Source organism: Spea bombifrons, chromosome 7 (genome assembly GCF_027358695.1).
Source record: "Spea bombifrons isolate aSpeBom1 chromosome 7, aSpeBom1.2.pri, whole genome shotgun sequence".
Classification (NCBI taxonomy): Eukaryota; Metazoa; Chordata; class Amphibia; order Anura; family Pelobatidae; genus Spea; species Spea bombifrons.
In genome coordinates this window covers 34,334,102-34,349,580 of record NC_071093.1, presented here as the reverse complement: position 1 = coordinate 34,349,580, position 15,479 = coordinate 34,334,102, and the positions used below count along the sequence as shown (strand labels likewise).

At 40.5% G+C, this 15,479-nt stretch overlaps 2 protein-coding genes across 2 annotated transcripts in view; both read left to right on the top strand.

Moving 5' to 3' along the window:
• UNC80 (unc-80 homolog, NALCN channel complex subunit) overlaps window positions 1–8,634 on the top strand; it is a 65,611-nt gene extending 56,977 nt beyond the window's left edge. Inside the window, exons 59-62 of the mRNA XM_053470747.1 lie at window positions 3,400–3,481; window positions 4,622–4,733; window positions 6,152–6,348; window positions 8,105–8,634. Of these exons, the coding sequence (XP_053326722.1) occupies window positions 3,400–3,481; window positions 4,622–4,733; window positions 6,152–6,348; window positions 8,105–8,368 (655 nt within the window). The 3' untranslated portion in view covers window positions 8,369–8,634. The remainder of the gene's footprint in view (window positions 1–3,399; window positions 3,482–4,621; window positions 4,734–6,151; window positions 6,349–8,104) is intronic.
• A 2,654-nt stretch (window positions 8,635–11,288) lies between these two features.
• Window positions 11,289–14,817, top strand: RPE (ribulose-5-phosphate-3-epimerase). The gene is made up of 6 exons (XM_053470893.1): window positions 11,289–11,470; window positions 12,940–13,019; window positions 13,146–13,285; window positions 13,410–13,544; window positions 13,898–13,984; window positions 14,343–14,817. Exons 1-6 carry the CDS (start codon window positions 11,349–11,351, stop codon window positions 14,463–14,465), a joined length of 687 nt encoding a protein of 228 aa, XP_053326868.1. The 5' UTR covers window positions 11,289–11,348; the 3' UTR covers window positions 14,466–14,817.
• The last annotated feature ends 662 nt before the right edge of the window (window positions 14,818–15,479 follow it).

Sequence of the window (15,479 nt, the reverse complement as noted above, 5' to 3'; positions counted from 1 at the left end):
GTTATATATTTCTGTTCCTTTTGATAGTTTTGCATGCAGATTTTTGTTTTGCTTTTTCTTTCCCTTCAATGCTTCATCTCGCTCCCCCTCCTGCAGCGAACCTAATGTTCTTGACGACTCCCATGGGCGTGATGGCGAGATGAGCCTGTCTAGGTATGAATGCTACCTGTCTGTCATTGTGCTGTACCAGGGAAAGAGAGGATAGAGGTCAGAGTACTGCTAAAGAAGCGTGTCCTCCCTCTCATTCTGTCTCACAGTCATTCTCGCCAGTCGCCATGCATTATTACAACATGGACATTAAAGGTGCAAATGTCCCTATGCCTAGATCTTAGATTCTGCTATGTGTATTGCAATAGGTTTCGTGTTACTCATAACCAGATCCTTAATTTGATATGGATGTCAAATATTCTTTTTTAACCTAGGTTAGAATGTTATTACAATTATATGAATGTTTCTGCTTTAGGACTCTTGATAGCCTCTCATTTTTAGTAATTAATAATTGATTCTGTGTAAAAAAAATATATATACATGCAAGTTAATCCCACGTACTACACAGGCATTTTTGTATGAGACACAGAATGTTAAAAGAAGAATGCCCCTTTAACGGTTTATTAACATATGTTATCTATTTACTTGGCGGAATTTTAGAAAAAATATATGGAAAAAGAGGAAAAAAGTTCCCATCATATGCATGTTTTCTGATACAGTGAAAAGTAATTGTTATGGGAAGCCAGATATAGGGCATTTTAGGAAAGGCAAAAACACAATTTGTTAATAGATGGGCGCATGTATTCCTATGTATTCTAAAAAATAGACAGCTTGCACCTTTAATGTTTAATGTGTGATCCACTATGACTGTGATTGTGCACTTAGAGCTTTTATCTCTCACTTCTTCCTACCGAGGGGATATTTAATATTACTGAAAAACTGTAATATGTGATCTTCTAAAATACAGCTAAGATTACATGAAACATCAATATGGAATATAAGAATTTGGTGAAAATATAATATGCTTATGCAGTAAAGCCATAGTTGGGGTTTAGGAATTGGATTGAGATATGAGTGAAGAACTAATGAAAGGAGCAAGGGAGCAGTGAGCTCCAAATATTATTATCTTATATGAATATAAATGTTTTATCTACAAATTTACAACTACATTTAGGAACACTAATGCAGTTTTGTAGCTCCAAAGACAGTCTGAGATGTTAAGAACTGTTTGAACAATAAAACATCTTTGGACTGATTTAAACAGATATGCTAATATCTTCCTGAAATAGATATTGGCCTTTTGTGTATTTATTCTCAAAGTACAGTTTCTGCCCCATTCTAAAAGTATTGGTGTCCGGGTTGTAGCTTAGTGTGGAAATTCCATTAATAGGCTAGCGTTATTCTTAGAGTTATTGGGTATCCACGAACACTCAATTCATGCCTCCCCAAGACGAGGAGAAGCTGAGAGACAAACTTAGAATCGTCATTGTTTGTAGTATTTTAGTCATTAAACTGGTGTATTTGGTGCCTCATCGTCATGTCTTCATTGTCAACATTTGTAACTACACCGATTTACTAACACAGTCAATTCAACAGACATACTGATAGATGAATAGATTGGCTGACATACAAATGTCCCGGTGATCGTACAAACCTATAGTGTGAGTTCCCCTTAGGTTTTGTGCATTTTCTAAGTATATATACTTCACACTTCTCACTGCCACAGGAAGCTCTGATTATTGATAAATGGCTCGTTCTGAGCTGAAAGTAACATAACCGATATCTGCTCATTTGCCAGTTTTTATGAGGAGAAATAAAGTTTTCTATCAATGCAGAGCGAAGGCCATGAATGAGACACAAGTTTTTCGACTTGTTTTTTATCACAGTATTAAACATCTTTATTATTATTGTGTTCAATGTGGAGCAAACATGCAATAACTAAGTATAATAATATGAATAAAATGTATCTTTATAGCTGCTCCTAGATAAACCCCTACCCTAAAGCTCTATAAGACTGAAAAACTTCCCCAAACTCAGATCATGAGTAGGGAAGTGGTTTCTTGTTGAAGTAACAAACATTTAACCGGATGTTGAAGTGTTGCTCCGTTATTGAGCTGTAATATTTTTATTAGATTGTTCAAGTCTGTGGTGAAGTGTTACTCAAGCTGTAAGTAGATGTAACTATAGTGTACAGTGTGTGGTGAATAAGTTCAATTTTGGAAGATGATGGTTGTGGGCCAGATATCTCCTCCTCACCTATCCAAATTCTTAACAATAGGGAGATGAAAACTGAATACAAGCATTTTATAGTCTACCGAGTTTTGATCTTATTTTCTACACAAATTGGCCCGCTGGCCGGTCCATATTCTTTAACTAGGGCCAATCCTTCTTGGACCAGCCCACTCATGGAGGTTTGAGCTGTAACGTAAAGTATGTGTTAGTGTGAGTGTGTGTATGCTAGTAGGTATGTTACTTACCAGTTAGGACCAGAAGCTGTCGGCCCTCCCCTGGTTTGAATTCTCCTACTATACCAGCATTCATGCAACAAAATTCTATATAATATTCTATATAATATATGTTGTTGGAAATCATTATGATGAGGGGGGATGGGGGACTAACTTGCTTCACTATTTTTCTCTTTCCTCCTTTCAGTCTACCCACCTATAATTTCCCTTATTCCTGTGTTAAGGCCTACAGATTAAAATATATTTAATAATTACTATTTAATGGGCAGTGCTAATGTTAGGTAGGGGCTGAGTAACCCAAATTGCCTCACTACTTTGCATAGTCACAGTTCCCACCACATTGACAAAGACTAGGACTAGGTTATGCCTAGACTAGATGACAACCACAAATGGATAGAGTTTGGCCACAATGGAACATGAGGATCTATTCCATTCGCGTACTTTGAGTGTTATCATAACCATGGTCAATATGAACTTCTCTGGCTCTAGTTTTTCTCAAATTTGGGTTTAGATCGCAGTGGTGCTGTGCCATTTACATGCCTTGCTTGTGTCTTCTGTGTTAATTAGTTTAAACTTACAACATTTGGAAAACAGTCTCCAGGTAAACAAAGTTGTCAGGCCAACACAAGTTTACAGCGTTACTAATGTCAGATTATATCTAAGAAAGCAATTGCCATTTAGATAACATGTATTGGTATGTCCTCTAATTTTCATCAAATACCAATTAAGTAATTAAAAGAGACATAGGCAACATCAGTCCTTAGTTGACAAGTGACAAGGTAGCCCTTATTAGTATCCAAATATGTCAGCTGGGTGGTACATGAGGACCTCAAACCTTGTGTTAGGTGACTTATGTTTATAAATGACAAACAACTTTTAGATGTTCTTGACTCTCTGGTGCTTTTCCATGTGGACATTTCACATTAACACTATTAACACTTAACAGGGTAGCAAGTGTGCAGAGTGAACCCGGCCACCAGAACCTTCTCGTTCAGCAGCCGCTTGGAAGGAAGCGAGGCCTGAGACAGGTAAGAAACAGATGCTACTGCAAAGGAGACTTTGACTTTCCTCAACATATCCTCAGGGCATCTGCGATCTTTTATTAGGGAAAAAGCTGTGAAATATTAGCTAATATCAGTAGCATCCATGAAAACCAGTGTGCTGCAGTGTGCATAATATATTATATCAAGATGGCATTTGTTGCACACACAACAATTAAATAAAACAGCTGTACATTCAGACACAATTAGGAATATATCTCTGAAGCTGTAAAACACAATACAATAGCTACCAGTCTATTGGGGAAAAGCTAGTTTACCCCTTCCAAACAAAAAAGCTACTGGTATGTATTTTTCCATAAGTGTCCCATATTAAAATGGTAACATATCAGCCCTAGACCCAATGCAAGATCTACTTTGAAAACAATTATCCGCAAGCTAAATGTGGTGTTAATTAATGCGACAAACAAGTCAAAATAATTAGTTATTTTAATATCTGATTTGCAGGTGGTCGGACAGCACAGAACATTGTTAACAATAAAATGTTAGATGTCATTGTAATCATTGCCTTCACTTTGCATTATTAAGAGACAACTCTGACAAATTTCTCCTTTAGGAACAGCAGAGTTGGCCCTTAATAATATTTAGTTATTCACTAATGTGTTGGTGTTTCATTCCTATGTCAGTCACACTGAAGTGATTTATGCCTTGGTTAGGCATGGGTTGGCAGTGCAAGTGTAAGCTCCTTAGATATTCCCTATTTTCTTAATGGTGTCTTAGAAAATGTTCCACCAAAATAAAAAAGTACAAAAAAGGAAGCCATTACCGGGCTTCATTATAGCAATAAGACTTAAGAAATCAACAAAAGCAACTATACAGATACCCACGTTAATAGTGCTACTCTGGCACTGGATTCTCCCAAGCTATTCCTTGACATATTTTATGTTTCGAGAAATATTTTTTACTTATTGCATCCAGTTGCATGGTGGAGCTATACCTAGACAACCATGGAGAGAACATAGATATGCAGGGGGCACAGCACTGACCACAAGGTTCACAGAACCACCAATGCCCCCTCGGCACATTATGAGTCTGAGTCTTCCTGAGTGATAATATCTCCCCTGTATTGTGGTGTAACAGGGGACTTTCTCTCCTTCTCACCTGGTTCAGCTTCGAAGACCTCTACTCTCACGCCAAAAAACACAAACTGAACCAAGAAGTCGGCACGGGGCCAGGCTTTCAACCACACGTAGAAGCATACAGCCCAGGACCAAGCAAATAGGTGACGATAAATTGTATAATAAATATATGTTTTGTGTCTTGGCTTAATACATGCAGAGGTAATGGAAATACAACCACGTGAGCGTTACACCGAAATATAGCTACATTTATAGCTCTTCAAAGTGGGATAATTTAAATTTTTGTAATTTGTAATTATACTTTCAATTTCTCCCTGTTGTTTCACAGAAGGTTTATTATTATTTATTAATTTATATAGCACCATCATATTCTGCAGCGCTGTACAATGGGATGTTGGCTAGACCATTTTTATACTGTGTAATATTTAATCACATAAGGAAGACGTAATGTAACAGACTGACAAAAGATGCACATTACCTAATTAATCACGAGTGAGTGAGAAAACATGACACAACATTTTAAAAGAACGCTTAAATGTGTCAAATGTCGACTGCCCACGGTAAAGCCCTCCGCTGTTTATATATCATAGTATATACATAGTTAATATCCCTCAATTAGCACAGTGACTCGGTAATATAAAGGGCAAACTGAAAGTAATCCTTCTAACAAGAGAAAATTCTCATGGACTGTCCAAAAGTAGGTTACATGCAGAATGACCACTGTGGTCCCTGTGGTGTTTCACACACGTAGGCATGATGTAGGCTCCAGTTGGGTACTGCATACGTCCAAATGGGTGGACTGCGTTCAGAGTTTGTAGATGGGAGATGGGAATAGACAGGACTAATGTACAGACATGCTGCAGGCCGTCATTTGACACATGCCGCTGAGAAGTATGTAGAATGTATGAACTGAGCTTATGAAGACATGCCAATGCATGTATCCGACATACTAAGGTGAACTGGAGTATGCAGAACGTGTAGCTGTTGGGTTTTAAATGGACAGTGTGGCGATTCTACCTGTAACAAATACATCAATGTCATTGTAGCTTAAAGTGCAAATTGCCAGGGGCATTCAATGTGCTTATTAAAAGGCTTATTCTTTTTTGTTTAAGTCCAGAGGTGAGCTCAGCTCAGGGGAATTAGTAAATAAAATCGCTAATATCGCTAAAACTAGAACACTGCTTAGCAAAAATAAGTAAGAATGTTTCAAGATAAATCAGTAAAGTAAGAGATCCACCCTGATCCATGGGTAGTGCTGAATTATATCACATTCACTAATAAATCTGCAGACTATTGCCCTGAATCTCATGTTGCCTCCTTCCTGGTTACATGTTCTAATCATGTACTTTATATCACGATGGAAAGCAAAGACTTACAGCACAATTTAATCAGGCACTTTAGTTTAGCCCCATATGCCTCACTGTGCGTGGAGAGTATGAGGAGAGTAAGAGAAGGTTTGAGATGTAGCTAGTGACCGGCAAAACAAATGTGTGTGGCCCTCGACTTTTTGTTTATAAATGCACATCTCATTCCCTGTACCTATTTTTTCCCTTCCATCCAGTGGATCAGAAGCGATCAGTAACTTTTACTGAAACGCAGCCACAGCCATCCACATCCCAAGCTGATGCCCCTACTGTGGCTACTCGTTCTGGATGTAGCCCCGCAGCATCCATCAAACAGGCATCCACAGATAGCCCTCTGCTCACCTCCTCACCGTCCATCACCGTGGCTGATCTCCACAGCCCAAATGACAGCCAGGTAACACCACAAGAAGGTTAGAGCACCGTGTATCTCACCTCCTTCATAGTGGTCATTGTGCCGGAGAGGCCTGCCAGGTGGGGACATTGGCCAAACAATCACAATTTAGCATAAATAAATAAAGAAGCAGGGAAAGAAGCCTTTAGAGGATAGGCTGGGTACATTATGTGCAAATTATTTCAAAGATCCTAGGTATGTTAAAGCGACCAAACAAGGTATTAATACAGTTGACTAAATGATTCATATATATATATTGTAAATATTACAGTTTAATACTTTTGTCGGAATCTATCTTTGTTAATGTTCTGCGACATTATTCCATTACTTCAGTACACATGAAGCTACAACCCCCATCTGACATAAATCGGGCCCTTCCTTTTCTAAGTCCTTCTTGCTTTTAACTTCATCTGCAACCTTACTAACATCATATCTTTGCTCTTTGCACTGTGCAGAACCATGAGGCACGTTCTTGATTGCAGGTTGCCTCAGGTAGGCCAAGTCAATTCAGGCTTAAACTCTCTGCCTCTAATTTTATTCGTTTTCTGAGTTCTGAAGCTACAGTTCATCCACGGCAGGTCTCTCTGGCAGAACATGAGTGTGAGTTGTTATAATATTAAGCTATTTTGCAATCTCAGGGGTGTTTCTATGCTTTTGAAAGATCTTATAAGTGTCTGTCGTGGTGTAAATGCAGAGATAACATGTTTTGAAAATAGATTTACCAAGAGCAGAGAAGTTGGAGAGTGAAGACCTCAGTCTTTAGCAATTGAAGTGTCCTCACACGTAGTGCTGTGGTACAGGCTTTGAGGTTACATTCAATATATGCCCAAACAGTATGAATAAAGCATGTAATTAGATTTAGCTAATGTTTCCTAGTCACTTGGGGACTGGAATATATTCTAGTTAGTGGTATCCGAGGGCTTTGGATTTTACTACAGAAGCCAGGTCAAAGGGGACAAGGAACCGATGCCCATGGTATGTTGACAACTATAATATAGAACCCTGGGTATAACTTTGGCACATAGGAGACACACATTCACTAACCAATCAGGGCCAACGTGTTCACCACTAAAGAGACCATTGACACAGAAAGGATCCTAAGAGAAAGAATTGTATGAACACATGGCTACATCTTATCTCATGCTAAATGCCCCCTGTGGCTATATTTTTGGAAATAAAGGATAAACCATTGTTGATCAGTCAGAGCTACCCTAGGGTAACATGTGTCACTCTCCCCAGGCCAATGTATATAACCTTACTATGACCCACCTTTGTCTTCATAGATGCAGTGTGCAACATCATCAATCCGTAGCAAGCAGATGATCCACCATTAGCATTTCCCTAGTATGGTTTATATAAATCTTTGTTTGCAGGGATGATGGCTACCTCAAAATAAATTGAATTTGTGTTCAATATTTTAACCTCCTAAATGTTTCTGCATTGGTTGCCATTATTATTTTTTTAAAGTGGCATCAAATTGGGAAAAAATGGTAGGGTCATACATTGTATTAACCAATTAGAAAGCAACAATGTCTTCCAATGCACCCCTACTCTGTTACAGACTATAGCGAGGCTATTACAGCTGTCAATTTCAATATCAACATGTCTGCTGTAGATGAATAGTTAATCAGAAATAGATTGTGTTGTTCACATGCTTGTGGTTGACATCTACATGTTGATTTGGTGAGAAACTTTGACTTTAGGGTACTTTTTAACTGCATTGTCTTGGTGACCTCATTGATGATTTGATTTATTCCAGAGAGGGGGCCGCTTCCTGGTGAAGGAGGTCATTGATCCCAACAGACTGGCAACCCCAACTTTACATAGCTCCCCAGCCTCCCATCTTTCAGACCCCGAAGACTTTGAAGGCCTGGAGACTAGCAGCCTTCTTCAGTATGGAGACACTGTTCTACACATCACAGAAGATAACGGAATGGAGAACCCTCTCGTCTCAAGACACTTTAACTTCTCCCATATTGAGTTGGGGGAGACAGATATTGACCTGGATGAGTCTCATGTGTAATACCGAGAGTTTAAAAGCTGCCTATGCTTAGACTGGTATGTTCTCACTAGCGTAAAAAGGCTCATTTGTTAGCCTGCTTTACATGCACAGAGCACTTAATGTTCCTTTCCTGTGATGACTGCTGTGACCTCGATGCTGTGCTTTTTTTGCGTGACCAGTTCAAATATCTCAAATTGGCTACCTTGTTTAAGGCCAAAAAAGTAGGTGGTCAGTGTTAATGTGCTCCTGATAGATTCCTATCTTTCTTGCTTAGAATAAAAGCTGATTTTAGAGAATTTTGTGCATAGTCTGCTGTGGATTATAGTACCTAGAATCCACAATGGTGACATGGTGGGGGTTGTAATCCGCAACCGCTTTAGTGCTTTCCCCCCCTTTTCTTCCTGCTTTTGGACCTGGGGCTGTCCCTGTTACTGTGAGAAGTAGATACAAATGCTGCTTTCCACTTTGTTTGAGGCCTTACCGGTGCCTTGCAGAGTACAATGTGCGTGGCGTTCCCTTGGCTCACTGTACTTGTTTTTCCATATTGTTGCGTCTTGGTGTTTTTTTCTGTACTGTTTCCAAAAAGAATTATTTTGTTGTAGAACAATATTACTTGCAACATCAGTAACGTTAAATGTTTGTTGTGTCTGCGGACCAGTTTTCAGCAAAAAGATAAAAGCTAAAGAAAGCAGCTGCAGGCTTGCGAATTCATTCTTTCTGCTTCCAGCTTATCTTTGCCGTTTTCAGAGGAATCCCTACGACTCCTCCGTGTCTGCTTTTTGTATTGAACTGATCTGGCTTAATATTGTCTCATGTCCAGTAAGACTCCTTTTCACGTACTCTTATAATGTTAATGTTTGGCCTTTAAAGCCTTCTTTAAGCCTTCTTTAAGTAGATACACTCTGCGGAGATGTTTTGGTGAAATGTGACATGGCTTAGGTCAGCTAAGTTTTGACTCTTTCACTACAATAAAGACAATGGACCTCTCATTTATGGAATAAAAGCTCTTGGCTTGCTGAGGCCTAGTTCATATCTAAGTTCATTTTCTACCTGAGAACACAAATATACACATAGTGGTATTTTCTGGCCTATGCCGGCAACCCCTCTTCCACAAAACAGGGAGCCAACCATGGTTCCTATGGCACAGCCTGTCACCGTTCTAGATTTGATACAGTGTGCAAAGCCATACAAATGAAATGAATACTTAAACGTGACTTATAGGAAAGAAAAATAAAGTGGTTTCTGTTTTGTTCTCTATCGCCAATAAATATATATTTATATTGTTATATAAAAATATAAATGTATGTGTGTTCTGATGGGGTTTATTGTATGAAGGTGTAAAAAAAATCTATATGTGAAAAATAGATGTATAAAAAAAATAAATACCTATTTAAAAAGAAAACAAGGTTTTGGTGTTGTGTTGGAGTCGCGTTGCACGGTCTGAGCTGTGTCCTTACAAATTCTCAGACGCTGCTCTTCACTGGAGGGACAATAGTATTTTATCTTTGCATTTAGTTTCTTCTCCACTACGCTTTTCATTGCTGTACCTGCTTGGGCTCCCCTTTCATGAAACTTTCATGCGCTGATGACACACACGTCTACATCTCCTTTCCCATTTCTACGTTTTGGGGGCATCTACAATGTCAGCCAAAGGTTGGCCGAGAATCCGGGTGTAGTTAGGCTGAGCAGTTACTTAATACTTTGTGTAACAAATAATTTGTTAATGGTTAGAAAATGATACATACTTTAGATTCACAATTGTTTACAATTACACATTGATTCACTGCGACAATAAAACAAGCTTTGTGGTTGTAGGAACACATAAAAAAGAGGAAGAATAAGCGTGTTTTAATATTAATGGCAACTAAAACCAGCTCCACATTTAGGGAGATCAGTTTATGTCAGGTGTGATAGCCATAGTTGTATTTTTGAACCAATCTTATAATTCCCTCGTGTTAATCTTTAATCATGAATTTACATCAGCTAAGAAATGCCAAGGATTCCACCCGCTAATTAATTGCATTTGACTTTGATTATGAATAGAATTTGGGTTTTATTAACTAACCAACCGGCTTTACTAGAAACATCTGGAATCTGCTGGTGCTTTATACATAAAACATGATGTAAAATCCCCAAAAATGTTCCTATCGGGCATTCACCATCACAAGTAATCTCAAATTCTGTAACTCCTTATTAAGGAGAGACTTGTTGGAGCAAATGTACTAATTGTACAAAGAGTTGTAGAATAATGACAACATACTAGGAAAGATTGTTACTTTTCTTTTTAATTAAAGTTTCAAAAATGAGTTTATAAAGATATATTATCTGTGAGACCTCTTTAAAGCCGCCTCACACCTCCTGTGACCCGGAGAACTGGCGCTTCTCCCGGAGTCTCTGGGCAAAAGCCGGAAAGTTCCCAGGTATCCCCTCCAGAGGACCCTCCTGCGGACTCCTGTCATCTCCCCATCATTGAATTGATCCAAATATCATTTTCCAATGACAGGCGCACCTTAAGAGAAACCATTTACATTTCATGTCGGTTACCTCAGCAAACCCCCACATTTGTTCCAGTGTCAGAGGGGAATCCCTTGAAAAAAAGGAGATTCATTTAACTGGGAACCCCACACATTTATAAAACTTTATAAAACATGGATGCGTCCCTTCCCGGCTCCTCAAAACCCCCTCTGACGCCCAAATTCTGAATTCATCTGTCCATGCAGACAAGAAGAAAGAATCTATGAATACGTAAACCAGCTCCGCGGACATCGTGCTGCCTCCGCACAGGGGGACGCGTTCCGTGACCCCTCAGCATACAGAGTATGTAGCCCTAAAACACCCCGCTTCTCCTGACAGCACTGGGTTATGGTGCATGACGGGTAATGTAGTCCCTTGTCTTCGCTAAGAGCAACAAGCCCCGCCCATTGAAGCGACGTTTCCCTTAACGCCTTGCGGCTGCCGGAGGAAGCGTGCTGTGTCTGCAGCGGAGAAACCGTCTTCCGTCATGTCGCCTGCCTGCAAGATCGGACCGTCCATCCTGAACAGTGACCTGTCCCGCCTGGCTGCGGAGTGTGACCGCATGCTGCAAGCTGGCGCCGACTACCTGCATCTGGACGTTATGGACGGGTAAGGGCCCGAGTGCAGGGGGCTGAGACCCTGCCAGTGTGATCTGCTCGTCAGACTGGACATGTGGTTGCCCCGAGTTTAGTACATGCCGAGTACACACGTGTGCGCAACACTCCTTACATTACTACGCTGAATTCCATGTTAATGAGAAAAAAAAACACCATATTATTTTCAGGGGTTGGTTATATCTGTATATATTTGTACCCTGTAAACGATGGCACTATATGCATTATATATATATATATATATATATATATATATATATATATATATATAAGGAATAACCCTGGCTATGGAGGCATTAGTTACTTTAGTTGCCCCACCTGTAGCTGTGCCCATTGTGCCAATAGCTAAATAAGTCTTTATCTTACAAATACTCCTGTAAATATAACTCTCCCTTCTTTCCCCTCCCTGTGATCCGCAAGAACACACTTAGAAATTGTCCCTGATTTACCTTTGGCTGATCGGAGGCATTCAAACCGCTGCCGCTTAAATGCCAGTAAAAAGATATTATTTTACTTTAAGATTAAATATTGGGTGCCGACCAGTAAGAATGTTGCTGTTTTGCAACTTTAGAAAGTTGAGTAAGAATGGATATTGCTGTATTAGCCCAAGGAGGAAACGGAATCGTTAGTTGATGCTGTTTATTGGGCCGATATAAAAAAAAAAGTTGTAAAATCACATTTTTTAGGACCTCAGAGGTCTCTTCTTCAGATGGAAATGTTAAATTTTTATATATTTTAAGAGAGAACATTGAAAGGCATATGTTTTGTTAAATGGCAAATGACAGCTTCTGATCTGATATTGTGGTTTGGCTCAAACGGCTACATGACTGTCAAACAAATAAACAAATAAATAGAGAATGTTTTGGGCCGTGGTGTAATCGTGTCCGTTTTTATTGCATAAGATGTGCAATACGTTGTAGAAGTCCTAGGGTCTGCGCACGGAAAAATGGATAGTGAAGTACTGTTTTCTCTCCGCAAGAAAGGAGAAATTTAAAAAACCTCACCTGGCACGATGGGAGTGCTTGCCGCGCATGTGCACAGAGGACTGCATAGACCGCTGCCCGTAGCGTTTGGCGAGCCAACGTTGGAGCTGAGTATATCGTGTGCATGGAGAATAGCTGCTGAAGGGGCAAATGCATATGGTGGGCTTCTGGAGAACCCCCCCCACGCTAACATTTAAAGGGACCCTGCAGCTGTCATGGGTGTTAAAGTGCTTGTGGGGCAGGAGTGTCCCTTTAAGTCTGGGAATGACTCCGCTTCTGTACCGTTGTCAGACCCCCTTGTGGCCGGAAAGCATATAGTGACTTTGGAGGAGCTTTGGGACATTTGACATTAAGGAATGATCTGTTCAGTGCTGTGCATACTGACAGACTCCCTATTTGGGTTCAATGTATATTATTATTGATGCATATCCTCGCATGGTATTCTGCTGCGCTGTGTTCTTACGCTTGCTTTCTGTTGCAGGCACTTTGTTCCGAATATCACCTTTGGACACCCGGTGGTAGAATGTCTACGGAAGCAACTGGGCAAAGACCCGTTTTTTGGTAAGCAGTCCAGAGCCTGTCCAAGTCCTGACTGCTCAACTAGGGCAGCGTTCTATGCAACATCTTTTTGTATGAGTTTAGGAATCGCGTATTTAATATTTATTTCTGGTACCCTCTTCCCAACAGACATGCACATGATGGTCGCAAATCCAGAGCAGTGGGTGAAACCCATGGCAGCTGCCGGTGCCAACCAGTACACCTTCCACCTGGAAGCCACCAACAACCCCGGAGCCCTGATCAAGGAGATCCGTGAAAGCGGTATGAGGGTAAGTGGCATTCCACGGACGGCGAGTGGCACTGTAACAGAAGGCTGTGATGTCATATGTAGTTTGGGGTAGTTTTTGGCCACGTCTGGCTTTGTTCGAGGCTGACTCTGTTCTTTTTTTTGAGGTGGGACTTGGTATAAAGCCGAACACTACAGTGGAATACCTTGCGCCGTGGGCGAGTCAGATTGATATGGCCCTCGTTATGACTGTGGAACCAGGTTTCGGGGGCCAGAAGTTTATGGAGGACATGATGCCAAAGGTAACAACTTGTCAGTAAGTGCGTATTATACTATCGTTTCCTTTCTAACGGCGAGGAATTCACCACGGAGAGCGGTAATAATGCTGTTATGGGGATTGAACGTCTGGAATTCTAAGTCCCCCCTTTATTAAATAACCATATTTAGACAAAATGCCGTGTGATTTTGCAGCCTGTATAACTGAAAAGGCGGAGGTGCTGATTTTTTTTCGTTCTGGTGCACAATACGTCCAGCTCTGATGGGTGGAAGGTGGTTTATCCCCATCGATATAACGGCAAGGGCTCTAAGAAAGCGTTCACTTGGCTGTGGATTATAGATGATGATCTGGTGTTCACGCGTCACTTTGTGCTTCCAGGTGCATTGGTTAAGGTCGCAGTTCCCTTCACTGGATATAGAAGTGGATGGCGGTGTAGGACCTGAAAACATTCATAGGTGTGCAGAGGTGAGAACAGATTTTATTTTTATAGCCGTCTTCGGTTGGAGGACCTTTTTGGGGGGCGAACATAGAAACGTTAACATGTTGATCCGATAAAAGGTGTCAACTTCAACTAAAGACTCCATCGATTCTGAAAACAAACTTGTTTCATAGTCCATAAAATGTTAGATATTTTTCTCTGCTCTGAAAGTGAAATAAATGGAGATGGTCTGTTCTTTAATCGTTTCAATGAATAATGCTGTTCTAGTACTGCTGGATTTTCCCATTGGTGATTAAATGAATGAACTCGGTCCATGTGGAGTCATTGGTCAAAGGGCTTACCTTTTTATCGGGCCAACATAGAAACGGTTTGTTTTTCTTACAGGCTGGAGCAAATATGATTGTCTCTGGAAGCGCCATCATGAAAAGTGACGATCCCCGCACAGTGATCAGCCTCTTGAGAAATGCATGTTCTGAGGCTGCCCAGAAGCGCTCCTTGGACCGGTGAAACTGGGAGACAAATGTAATCATCCTGGATCCAGTGTCTGGTTTAAGCCATTACACTGGGGAACCATTCCAACACAAAGACCTGTCCTCGGACCATGGGCAGGGTACCATATTACCCCGGTCGTGGCACAGGGGCTTTACCCCTCCACGACAATGAACTGACAAACATGAGGTACATTGACTGCCGATTCTGTTCCTGCTGTTATACTGTCCAAGCGTTAGTTTACTTTCCCCAGCAGAGGAGTTATCTACATAATTGTGAATTATTTGATCTTTGTATTCATGTTTCCTTGCAGTCTTACAAGCCTATGTCAAGGTTTTAAATTACTATGGAATTTATCAAATTATTTCTGTGTCTGACTTCTAAAGCTTACATCGGCTCTTACCCAGCCCTAGATCGCTGTCTACTAATACAATCACACAGGGGCGATCATGGACGTGTTTTACTACGTGGGGTTTGTAGTCTGGGAGAACTGCAGTATTATCACACTGACTGCATGTTATGTTGTGAGGGGATTACTCCAAACAGTGTTGGGTGGCCCTGTATAAAGCATGTTTCAATCAGTGAGGTTTCTTGGCAATCTCCCTGATTTATATACACAGCCCAGCAGTTCCTGCACTGAAGGAAGGACATTTATAACACATGGTGAATTCAGTGAGTTAAGTCACAACGCTCCTGCTAACTCCACAATTTGAGTTTTATTCGACTCCTTTAGGTAATTGTGGCGGGTTACTCAGCAAGAAGGGGGGGAGCTGGCCCTGTATAATGTATAGTTCAAGGGCTAATGATGTACAGTTAACATTTAAACAACTCTCCCTCCCTTATGCTTTTTCATGTATAACATGCTATGTGGTTTCCAATGACTTTACTCCACACATTGACTTGAGGAACAGTTTTAATAAGAAAATAGAACCTGCAGAATAAGATCATTGTCTGTGCGAGAGACGGTATTACAGGACGTCAAACACCTACAATTAATTAGAAACTTTCCCACTGTGGACAAAATCAGTAGGG

Excerpts from the sequence above, each read along its gene's own strand:
- RPE (XM_053470893.1), top strand. The coding sequence starts at position 11,349 with ATGTCGCCTGCCTGCAAGATCGGACCGTCCATCCTGAACAGTGACCTG. Across the intron at positions 13,020-13,145 it reads GGGCAAAGACCCGTTTTTTG|ACATGCACATGATGGTCGCA; the intron begins GTAAGCAGTCCA and ends TCTTCCCAACAG. Across the intron at positions 13,286-13,409 it reads TCCGTGAAAGCGGTATGAGG|GTGGGACTTGGTATAAAGCC; the intron begins GTAAGTGGCATT and ends CTTTTTTTTGAG.